The sequence below is a fragment of the Eretmochelys imbricata genome, chromosome 3 (assembly GCF_965152235.1).
Source record: "Eretmochelys imbricata isolate rEreImb1 chromosome 3, rEreImb1.hap1, whole genome shotgun sequence".
Taxonomy (NCBI): Eukaryota; Metazoa; Chordata; order Testudines; family Cheloniidae; genus Eretmochelys; species Eretmochelys imbricata.
The window spans coordinates 121,525,814-121,538,443 of record NC_135574.1 but is presented as its reverse complement, the minus strand read 5'-3'; the positions used below and the strand labels follow the sequence as shown (position 1 = coordinate 121,538,443).

Below are 12,630 nucleotides of genomic sequence, written 5' to 3'. Positions count from 1 at the left end.
GTTACAGTGTGTATGGTAACACCCATTGTTTCATGTTCTCTATGTATATAAATACATATATACAAATATAAATCTCCCCACTGTATTTTCCACTGAATGCATCCAATGAAGTGAGCTGTAGCTCACGAAAGCTTATGCTCAAATAAATTTGTTAGTCTCTAAGGTGCCACAAGTACTCCTTTTCTTTAGGCATAGGTGAGAGGTTTGCATCCATTCATCAGTCCAAGAACAGCAGCACACCTGCAGGCACACAAATCAACACCTCGAATGGGTCATGAGCTAGGTAGTACACTGACTTTAACCAGGCTTACAACCTTCTGAGACGAAGTTTGGCATGACAGAGCATGTACATGCATGAGGCCACATTTCCAGAAGTCTGAGGCAGTTCCTTGCAGCTATGGTTGGATGGACTTTCAGATCTGTGGAAATCGTTAACATTGCCTGGAATCTGGCTTGAGCTAGAAAGTCCTGACTACTGTAGAAACCAAGAGTGCCCCTATAAACTCTGTCCTCTGAACTCAAGACTGACTAGCTCTTGTTGATCAACAGACCTCAAAACACTGAGTTCTGCTACACCGAATTCCACCTGGTTCTTGGACTGACACCGTACCAGCCAATTGTCAAGGTAGGAAAATACTTGCACTTCTGCTTTTTTGAGGAATGCAGCCACCACTACCATGCATTTTGTAAATATTCAGAGCACCAGAGAGGCCCAAGTGCAGGACTGTAAACTGAGAATGGGTATTGTTGACCAGAAATCTTAGGAATAGCATGTGGCTTTGATCAATAGCTGCATGGAAATGTGTGTCCAAGTCCATGGCAGAGTACCAGTTGCCAGGATCGAGGGAGGGGATAATGGAAGCTGGGGTGGCCATGTGAAACCTTATATTCCTTAGGTATTTATTCAGATTTCACAAATCTTGGATAAGTCTGGGATCTTTTTTTGCCTTTGGAATCAGGGAGTAACTTGAATAAAACCCTTTTTTCTCAGTAGAAATGAGGAACCTCCTCCATGGCTCTATGGAGGAGAGACTGGACCTCTCAGAGGAGGTCTCTGAAGAGGGACAGGGAAGGACTGAAAATCTGAAGGGTTTATCCCAGTTCCACTGTGCTTAGAACCCACTGGTCTGTGGTAATGTAGGCCCAAAGCACACTGAAAGTGGGATAAGCTGTTGTGAAAAACAGGGATAGGAGAAAGTCGCCCAAGACATACTGATATTTTCCCCTCAACAAGGTAATCAAACACATTGTCTGGCCTTTCTGGGTTCTCTAGAAGGACTGGATGAAGACAAAGTGAGGAAGTGGAGGTCTCATCCTGTAGTTTTTCCCTTTGCTCCTGGAGTAGTCAAGCTTGTCTAGGCAGGAAAGGTGGTACTGTTGGTTCGACTGAGGGAGAAATTAATTCTTTATAGGGAATGGAGTGTAAATCCCCAATGATTTCAATGTAGCCCTGGAGTCTTTGAGACTGTGAAGCTTCTCATCAGTCTGCTGCGAGAATATGGTGGGACCCTCAAAAAAGATCCTGTATAGTCTGCTGGACCTCCTGTGGAAGACCAGAAGATTGATGCCATGAACACGTGTGTATCATTATTGCAGATGCAATAGTTCTGGTTGCCAAATCTTCCCCATCTTACGTAGTTTGGCGAGAAGTCCTAGCTATGAGTTTATCCTCATCCAAGATGGCCAGGAACTCTTATCTAGCATCCTCTGTTTACTTGTCCCTGAGAACATTATCCCAGAGATAGTAATCATATCTTGCCAGCAAGACTTGCTCTTTAGAGATACGAAAATGTAGGCCAACAATGAAATAAATCTTTCTACTGAAAAAGTTGAGTCTTTTTGCTTCTTTATCCCTTGGGGTAAAAGATGGCCATCCCTGAAACGCTCTTTCATTTACTGTCAAGACAACCAAAGAACCTGGTGAGATATGAGTGTAGAAATGTTCAGAGCCCTGAGAAGGGACATAATACCTGCACTCAGTTCTCTTGTCAGTGACAGAGAGAGGGTGTTTGCCACAGCAATCTTGTAGGTTCTAGTATGGCTTCATTTATAGGTAGAAGAAGACAGGAAGGCTCTGCTGACCCCAGTACGTCCACCAGTCTATTGGAACTCTCTTGCACTACCTCAACCCAGATATCTGGAGAGGAAGCAACTCTCTTTTTAAGAGCTCTTAGTAGGCCCTGCAGTCATCCTGGAGAAAGGAGGACAATCCAGACAACACCATCTCATCAGATGAAAAGGAGGACAAGGGTAAAGAAGGTTCAGCTGGAGTTCTCCTATACCTCCCCAGGTGTAGGTTGTGGCATGGAAGGTTGTTCCTCAGTACTGGCTTGGAAGACTTCCTGAGGCTCCTCATGTGAGTCATCCCATCGTTTGCTCAGAGATCTGGAGAGCAGAGGAACTGGGGATGATCTGTTGGTGGTGGGGAAATCCCATGGTAGAGTATTGGAGCCTAATCTCTATCAGCCCAAGGAGCCATGTCCCTGGACCACTGTGGCACCTGTGTCAGATACCAGGGGCAGAATCCTCTCGATGAAGGTGAATGACACCTTTTATCCCAAGAGTGAGGGGCACAGGAGCCGACAGCAGACTCTGAAGAAAAACCCGAGTCACCCAACTAGGGAGACGTGGTATTATGCAATGCTGAAGACTGCTGATGTGTATCCAAAGATGTTGATACCAGGGACAGCATACTTGGCTTGCCTCTAGATGGCACCAAGCAAGGCAGTACTGGACTGTCTGAAGTTGGCTACTCCAGTACCAAGGGTTGGACCTCACTGGCAGGTAACTCCAACAAAGACTGAAAATATATCAGTACCGGATGACTTGTTTCCTGTACTGCTGGAGCACCCAGTACCAAGAGACATAGCAGATCTCATGCCACAGCATAAGCCTTCAGTGTTGTCATTACCACGACGTTCCCCCCCGAGGCTGTGGCATTGAAGGGGTGATACAGCAGTAGGGGTCAGTCTCAACACCACTGGTGATGGAGCCAAGAACCCTGGACAAGACGAAGTTGGTAGTGGGACCTGTCAATCATCGGAGGACACTCTACCTCACCGTCCAGCTTGCTTGCTGGCAGATGGTACCAGAGACCTCGATTTTGTGGAGGAACCAGACATACTTTTGAGGCACGGTTTTTATGCTCCTTCCTGGGCTTCAGGGAAGGGAAACAGTCCTGAGACTATACTAGGTCTGGAGGAGCACTTCTGATGGAAGAAGTGCTCAGTACTTATCCTAAGGGGGAAGGTTCAGATGGTAGATGCAAGATGGACTCCATGAAAAGGTTACGCAGTCTCACCTCCCTACCCTTTCTAGTCCAGGACTTGAAGTCCCTGCAGATCTGACAACAGCCACTGATGTGATCCTCCCTGGGGCACTTTAGACTCCTGGAATGAGGATCACTCACCAGCATAGACTTATTGCAGCTGGTGTAAGCCTTGAAGTCTAGAGATTGAGGCATGCCCAGGTACTCGGAGTTAGTACAGAACATTTGGGAATCAACACACTATTAAAATTAAGTAAAATAACAAATGAAATTTACTCTAAATCTCTAGCTAACTATAGATGAGTACACTAATTATATACAAGAGAACAAATTCCCTGATGGGGAAAACACTTGCAAAGCAAATCAACACACTCAGACTACCAACATGGGCAGTAAGAAGGAACTGAGAGGGCTCAAGGGTGGTACAAAGGGCAGAGGGTGGTATAAAGAGAAATACATCACACAGCAGTACAAGGCCACAAAGGGCGCACATATGCCACTAAGGGAAAATTTCCGACTTTGGTATACTGGGCATGCACACAACTGAAGCGGAAAGGACACGTGAAATCGCTCCAAGAACAATGACCACACCCTCATACAAAGACACCTATCATCCGATATTCAAAACAGTACATAGTCCCAAGGTCTTAGCAGATTTCTCGTTGTTCCTGAATATCAAACAATGGCAAAATGCTTTCTATCATTGTCATCTAGTCAGAAGACTGCCCAACCTTTCCTGTTAGAAGAAGATCTAGTCACTTGTGAGCCACATTTTTGTCACCTTCAGGCTGGATTAATACAAAGAACTCTCACTGAAGGAAAAAGTCATCAGATGCTGCACATGTAGTAATTCACCACGCAACATCACCACCCTTTTAAATAGGACACCCCAACGAATGCATGCTGCACTAATGCTCTGCCATCTTTACTGATTCCTGACCAAACAGTAATTTTTCATCAAGGTGTCAGCCCTTAATTTGAAAGCTTTGAATGGTTTGGGCCCTAGTTATCTCAGGTATCTCTTCTCTCTCTCTTCCATGACAGCTAACACTCAGGGCAAGGAGTCTGGAAAGAAAAACTCATTAAGTAGTTTGGGTAGTGCTTTGCTATGTACTTTTACTATGGAAAATCTCACGGAAATAAAAGGAATGGAAGCACCAATCATTTATATGGGAAGTAGCTATTATTCGTTAATCAACGCAGAAATATCCTGCATTATATTTAAGAAAAGAGCAACACATCATATTATGATAAGGTGCCCAATTACCTGGGTCTCGTGCCTCGACCGCTCTCGCATTTTGTTAGCACATAATTCATCCATTTTCGGGCAAAGTTGATATACTTATCTCCAATTTTCTGCCTGAATTCTCCAGACATCAGGCGAACAACTTCTTTATGGTACTACAATATATTAAAAAATATCCTTCAAGTATTAAAATTAAAATAAATCCATTATATATAATATCTACTGAAATATTTGCTAGCTAATACAACATTACAAGGAAGCACGATCACATCTCACTCTCATATAATTAATTCTATCCATACAATTTGCATGATTATTTATTTAACAATATCTTAAAGGGAAAGCCCCAAATACAAGACATTTAGTGCAAAAGAACCAAGACAAAAAGGTACCATTTCAGCCATATAGCATACTATGTGTGAGCATGCACTACTTTTAAACAATGTGCATACCAAGAAAGAATTATATTGTCTTGGCAGGAACAATACGCAGCTCTGCTATCATATAGAGCAAGTCTCAAACTAGCATTGAGTAATATTCATACCTTAGAGGCAAATTTAATTTAAGTACTACATGGAAAGAATAAAGTCTTTGGATATGTAGATATGTGCACTAAAAGTTTCAGTAGGAACATGGGCTGTTTTAGAAGACTGTTCTTACAAGGATTCTGTACATAGTGAAGTGTGTACTGTCTCAAAGGTGTATTGAAAAAGGGTTTGAAGGAATCAAACAAGTGAAGATGTATCAGAAGTGGCCTGAAGCTGACATTTCCTGGTTGGCACACTAAGACAGGCATTGATGAGCTGCATCCACTGACATGAAGGGTTTAAAGAGAACCTTAGAATAAGGGCTCAACATTAAAAAATTAAAATATTTTGCATTTACATAGTAGCTTGTATGGGCTTAGGAAGAAAAAATGAGGCAGAGAAAGATCAAGTGACACAGCTCACATCAAAATATTTCTGATCTCCTGTAAAAATCTGTCAGTGGGCAAAGCCTGAAAAGACTAAATTTAAAATTCAGACTGCCAACTAGGAATGCCTTGCCAAAGTAAAAGTTTCAAGGAGTTTAAGAGTTTGGCAGATTCAGCAGAACTACTCTCTCTCTCTTATGTAGTCTAAAGTTTTAATTTTCACACCATTTGCACAGATTGATTTTAATTTTCACACCATTTGCACAGAAAAGATTTGCACAGCTCCTATAAGAATTAACAGAATTCACTCAAAAGCATAATTCACTAATTTTTGGAAGTGAAAGAGTGGATTTTATCAGTTTACCCCCCAAAATATGTTAAAAACATTCTTTTCCCACAAAAAATGCATATTCCCTTTTGCTCACTTACCTCAAACCCAAAATTGTAACTCTGAATCATGGCTTCTCGGTAGTACTGCTGCAGAGTGACAGATTCAGACTCATCAACCTCAGCATCAAATTCAGACGTGAACATGCGATCAACTCTGTCAATGGCGCAGCTTATCTTATTGCACAGTTGTAATGCATCGCTCTGAAGAACAAAAAGAAGTCAGCTTCAGTTGAAGAGAGACACTGAATTATTATTATTATTTATAGAACAGTAGTACCAAAGTCCCAAAGTAGTTGGGGTCCCGCTATGCTAAGCGCTGTAAGGAGACACAGTCAAAGAGTGGATAAAACAAATGCCTGAGTGAAGATGAAGTCACAGGAATAAGAGGATGATTGTATAAGAGAGCACACCCACAGATCTTTTAAGACAATCACGAATTACAATTATGTGACTTAGCAGGTGATGCGCTTTATTCATATAAAACAACAATTCTTAACTCATACAGATCTATACAAACCAAACAGTTGCTTAAAATACTGTTTGTTGGCTACAGTACTATTTTATCAAATTCTGACCAAAATCTATAGTTTTGTGGGAAATAAGTAAATACATGACTAGTTAATAAATGCCCACATTCTCAGATACTACATTTCACAGTAACAGCTGGCTGAGTTAGAAAAAGAGCACTACTGTTACTATCTATATAGAACATAACCCAGAGTCAAATTCTATCCATGGGTGCGTGGGCATGGGTGCCACTGACTTCAGTGGGACACCTGGGGACAGCCATGACTCCTTCAATTAGTAAATCCTTGTTTCCGTGGGTCCTGTGGTTTTGTAGGCCTACCCACTTTCATGTCACATAAAAGCATTTTAATGTTTGCTGTCCACAGTTTTGAAAATTCTCCTCATTTTTCCATCAAACTTTATAGATGATGGAAAAATGAGGAGAATTTTCAAAACTGTGGACAGCAAACGTTAAAATGCTTTTATGTGACAATACATTAGATATAATAAATGAAGTCTGGTTTTTCTGACATTTTGAACACAGGAAGTTTTCAAGAACTAGCAAACGTACTTCATTTCAACTCTGTGCTCCCTTTCTATGAAACTTTTTGTTTTGCCATGGTTCATGTGTCTACTGTACTACAGACTGGCTTCCTATTTTTTGTGTGTAGATTCTCTGACTTGTACATGCACATGATATTGCTCAAAAGTTGCATTCACAAGTGATTTGTGTGAGCGCAACGGATACTGAACAGAAAACATGGCTTACAATGACTTGTACAAAGTACAAATGCAGAGTATTGGTTTATTATCATCACTGGAATCAAATCACGTCAACAGCTTTTGAACCATTTGTGTTTTAATTTATTTCAGTGAATGAAATGCAAATGATAAAACAATAAACAATCCTCATGGAAATAAATTAGAAGGCTGCTTACCTTTAGCTGCTGCAATGCTTTGGCAATGACTGGCTGGCTGGATGTCTGTTCATGATGCAAAGATACAAGCCCTTCAATAGACTGTTGGAAAGCTTTTCTCTGACTCACAAGATGGGCAGATTGCATGACTACAAAGAGGAGGTTGTCAACCTAGGAATACAAGATTAAACATACTGCCAAAGATGATACTCTCAAGTTCTTACAGATACAATAGGCTCTGGTAGCCATTTTTATGAAAAAGCTGTCTCATAATGGCAATTTTACTGTTCCCAAATGTTTTCTGGAACCCCCAAATATTATAAGTCTTATTCTTTGATACTATAAGGATACTACATTTATACAAAAAGAACGAGCACCTTAGAGACTAACAAATGCATTTGGGCATAAGCTTTCATGGGCTAAAACTCACTTATACAAAGAGGAGCTCTTTCGCAATTGTGCTTTGACGAGTAGTATGTTTCCTCAATCATTTTTATAAGCGTAAGATACAAAAATTAAGATGGGTACGGCTTTAACACCACATGACTGGGTTTCAAGGGAGACATAAAAGGTTTCATTTCCTGAAGGGAAGCTAAGATTTCAGAAGTTTGGGAAACTGTGCCAAGGAACCAACCAGTTACACTTGCAAAAGTTAGCCTGTTAGCAAAATAACTACACTGTCACCCAAAATAGGTGATAAATGCCAGGAATAAGCAGACTTCATCCATGCTACAGAAGAGGCTTTAGCAACATGAACAAACATTTCCTAAGCAGGAAAAGAGACAGTTACCTTTTTGTAACTGCTGTTCAAGATGCGTTGCTCACATCCATTCCGTTGTAGGTGTATGTGCTCGCCACATGCACCAGTGCCAGAGGTTTTTCCCTCAGTGGTATCGGTAGGGGACTGGCTCTGGCACCCTCTGGAGTGGTGCGTGTATGCACCAGTACAAGGGGCGCCGCGGGCTCCCCCTACCCTCAGCTCCTTCCTGACAGAAACTCCAACAGCGGGGAAGGAAGGTGGGTCATGGAATGGACATGAGCAATACATCTTGAAGAACACCAGTTACGAAAAGTAACGGTCTTTTCTTTTTCGACTGCTTGCTCATGTCCATTCCATATTAGGTGATTCCCAAGCAGTGCCACCAGAGGTGGGCAGGAGTTTATGGACATGTCGATTGCAACACAGCTCTGCCGAAGCCATCATCATCTCTGGCCTGCTGAGTGATGGCATAATGCATTGTGAACGTGTGTACTGAAGACCACGTCACGGCCCTGCAGATGTTCTGGATAGGGTCACACGCCAGGAAGGCAGATGAAGACACCTGAGCCCTCGTGGAGAGAGCCTTCATTATCGGTGGAGGCACAGCTTGTGCCAAGTTGCAACAAGTACAGATGTAGGTGGTGATCCTCGAAATCATCTGAGAGGACACCAGACGGCCCTTCATCCTGTCAGCTGCCACGATAAAGAGCTGGGCCAATACGCGGAAGGGATTGGTGCATTCCAATTAGAATGCCAGGGCACTCCGGACATCCAGAGCGTGTAGCCGCCTCTCCTCATTGGTCGAGTGAGGCTTTGGACAGAACGCCAGGAAAAAGATATCTTAGTCAACATGGAAATGAGACACCACCTTCAGCAGGAAAGCCAGATGGGGCCTCAGCTGGACCCTGTCTTTGTAGAATACCGTGTACAGTGCTCCGAAGTAAGGGCTTTGATCTCAGATACACGCCTCGCTGAGCTAATCGCTACGTGGAATGCAACCTTCCACGACAGACGGGAAAGGGAACAAGACGCTATGGGCTCAAAGGGGGAACCCCTGAGCTGGAGAGGACGAGGTTGAGGTCCCATTCAGGGACCGGGTCCCGGATCAGCTGAAAGAGCCATTCAAGGCCCTTCAGGAAACGGATCGACATCTCATGCGAGAATTCCGATTTACCTGGACACAATGATGGAAGGCCGACATGGCTGCCAGGTGCACTTTGATCAAAGAGAAGGCAAGGCCCTGGTGCTTTATTTGAAGCAGGTAATTCAGGATGGATTGCAAAGAAGACTGAGTTGGGGAGATGATGTGCTCTGACGCTCAGCAGCAGAAACGCTTCCGCTTTGCCAGGTAAGTCACTCTGGTGGAGGGCTTTCTGCTTTCCAAAAGAACCTGCTGTACCTGACTAGAGCAGGCCTGGTCCTCCAGATTCAACATCCAAGCCGTGAGGTGGAGAGAGGTAAGGTTCGGGTGCAGGAGCGAATCATGATCCTGCAAGAGTAGCTCTGGGAGGCTAGGCAGTAGCCACAGAGCTACCCCAGCCACTTCCATTGATCAGAACAAATGCCGGCGAGGCCACGCTGGGGCAATCATAATGACTCGCACCTTGTCGCTCTTGATTTTTGAGAGGGCTTTGCTGATAAGCGGAATTGGCAGGAACACGTATATCAGGTCTCCCAACCATGACAGGACAAAAGCATTGGAAAGGGAACGCCTCTGCCGAAGCCTTGAAGAGAGCAGAACTGATGACACTTTCTGTTCTGTCTGGTGGCGAACAGGTCAACTCGGGAAAGGTGTGGAAGGAAGACGCCACAGGCTAGCCGGATGGCCATAAGCTCCTTGATGTTTATATGTAATGTGAGCTCCTCTCAAGACCATGTCCCTTGAGTCCACAGCATACTGAGAGGTGCTCCCCAACCGATATCAGGGAGACCGTGGGTCATGGACTTTCGAACAGCACTCCTTCCAACACCAACTTCAGGTTGGTCCACCAATGCAGAGTTAATTACCCTCGGAGGGACCACGACAACCTTGTCCAGGTGATGCCTGGCTGGGGAGTAGACTTAGTCACATTTGAAGGGGGTGCAGCTTGAATCTCGAATGGCGGACAACATATGTGCAATGCTGCCACGTGACCCAACAGTCTGAGAAAGACCCAGGCTGTGATGAGCAGATGTGCGCGGATGCTGGCAATTAGATGTGAGACTGCCCTGAACTTGGCCTCTGGTAGAAATGCTCTGGCGCGGGTAGAGTCAAGTACCGCCCCGATAAACTCTATCTGTTGGACTGGGATTAAAATTGATTTTTGTTCATTTATCAGCAGGCCCAGAGTTTGACAAGTGGCTTGCAGCATATTGACGTTGCTCTGGACCTGGACCCTGGAGCAGCCCTTGATGAGCCAGTCGTCCAGGCACAAGTAAACCTGGATACCCCGATGCCTGAGGTAGGCCGTAACTAGCAACATGCATTTTGTAAACACTCTGGCGCTGTTGCTAGGCCAAGAGGGAGCACTGCATATTAGTAGCGGGCGGTCCCAACTATGAACCATAGGAACCACATGTGACTATGGAATATCAGTATGTAAAAGTAAGCGGCTTTCAAATCGAGGGCAGAGTACCAGTCTCCCAGATCCAGGGAAGGAATGATGGAGGCCAGGGAGACCATGTGAAACTTCAACTTCTTGAGGTACTTGTTGAGATTCCGCAGGTCAAGGATGTTGTAGACCCCCTTTGGCCTTAAAAAATAGCGAAAGTTAAACCCCTTGCCCCTTAAATGAAATAGGACTTCCTCCACAGCTCTCACTTGCAGAAGGCCCTGCAGCTCCTGAGCGAGCAGATGCCTCTGAAAAGGGTCCCTGAAGAGGGACGGAGAGAGGGGGAGCTAGAGGAGGGGGACAGAAATAAACTGGAGAGTATATCCCCCTGCTACTGTGCTGAGGACCCACTGGTCTGATGTTATAGAAGCACAGGCAGGGAGGAAGGGAGACAGGTGGTTGGAAAATAACAAGGGAGCAGGATCCAGGACACAGGCTGGAAGGTCACGCTCGAGTGCACCCTCAAAATGCCTGCTTACCACCCAGTTGGTTATGGGTGGAGCTCGAGTGAGCAGAGGATGCTGGCTGGTGGCCTTGCTGGTGCTTACAGCCCTTGCTCTTCTTATAGAAGGTCTCCCAAACCTATAGGTCTGTTGCAGCTTCAACTTCCTTGACGGCCCCATCGTGTACAGGTTCAGGGTGCACAAGGTAGCCCTCGAGTTTATAGGCCATGCAATTTCTTGTCTCTTTGCTCAGAAAACTGTGCCAGGTCATCAAATGGGAGGTCCTGGATGGACTGTTGAACCTCAATCGAAAGGCCCAACAACTGCTGCCAGGGTGCCTGCCTCATCGAAATGACCGAGGCCATAGCTCGGGCCACAGAGTCTGTCGCATTTGAGGCCACTTGGAGTGCTGCCCTGGCCACCGTCCTGCCCTCATTGAGGATAGCCAGGAATTCCTTCCTAGGTTCCTCTGGCAGCAAGTCTGAGAATTTGGCCATTGACTGCCAGATGTTAAAATCATAGTGGCCAAACAAGGCCTGATGGTTAGCCACTTTCTGCTGGAGGCTGGATGTAGAATAAATTTTTCTACCAAAGAAATGGAGCCTCTTTGCTTCCTTGTTCCTAGGCGTCGATCCTGGCTGGCCCTGTCTGTTGTGCTCATTGGCTGCCGACAACCAGTGAGCTTGGGGCAGGGTGGGTATAAAGATACTCATACCCCTTAGCAGGGACGTCGTATTTTCGCTCTGCCCGCTTGGAGATGGGAGGCAGTGAGGAAGGTGTCTGCCACAGGGCCTTAGTGATTTTCACCACTCCCTCGTGCACTGGCAATGCCACCCTGGCGGTGGCTGCCAATCTCAGTACATCAAACAGGGAGTTCGAGGGGTCTGCCAGCTCCTCAGCTTCCAGCCCCAGGTTTGAGGGGACCCTCTTCAGGAGGTCCTGGTGAGCCTTGGCATCGTCCTGGGGAACTGGGTGAGAGGGCCCTGCTATCCCTCATCAGGCAAAGAAGACGAGGAAGCAGGTACAGGCAGGTCTCCCAATTGCGCCATTTCTGCCACGGGAGCCTCAGCAGAAGCTGGCTGAAGCTGGGGAACTTGCTCTGACTCCGCATCCAAATCAGGGGGCAGGCGGGTGACTGTCGCTGACCATTTGTCAGATGCCCCCAAGGCTGACATATGCCCCTGCAATGGTTGGGGAAATTCCCAAGGGTTCCAAAATTGCCAGGGGCAGGCCACTGGCCCTGGGGCCATGTTGCCACTGGTGACCCAGCAGGGAATGCCAGCGCCTTGATGGGTGCCCTGGCCCACAGGCAAGCTTTCCTCCTCGCTGTCAGAGCCCGAGGAGGGGGATACATGCCTGAGGGACCAGGATGGCGCCAAGGCCACCTGTCTACCCCAATCCTGTCAGCTCTGGCCCCAGACCTCCGCTGAGGTTCTGTAGGAGGGTGATGGTTCTTGGTGCGGCAGTGACGTTCGGCGGATCGGTGACGGTACCCCTGTTATTGACGCCGTACACTTAGCAAGCGGTGCTGCTCCACAGAGCAGGAATGTGAGTAAATTGATGTGTTGGAGACTGTCAATGCGCTCGCGTTGCAG

General features: G+C 45.7%; 1 protein-coding gene across 6 annotated transcripts in view; it reads right to left on the bottom strand.

Moving 5' to 3' along the window:
• MAP3K4 (mitogen-activated protein kinase kinase kinase 4) overlaps positions 1–12,630 on the bottom strand; it is a 144,195-nt gene that overhangs the window by 48,663 nt on the left and 82,902 nt on the right. For all 6 annotated transcript variants that reach the window (XR_013345670.1, XR_013345669.1, XM_077813299.1 and 3 more), the window contains exons 11-13: positions 7,263–7,412; positions 5,857–6,018; positions 4,536–4,669 (exon numbers count right to left, since the gene is read on the bottom strand). Coding sequence is in view for 4 of the 6 variants with exons in the window: in XM_077813299.1 (XP_077669425.1) it covers positions 4,536–4,669; positions 5,857–6,018; positions 7,263–7,412 (446 nt within the window). In the remaining 2 variants the exon portion in view is untranslated. The remainder of the gene's footprint in view (positions 1–4,535; positions 4,670–5,856; positions 6,019–7,262; positions 7,413–12,630) is intronic.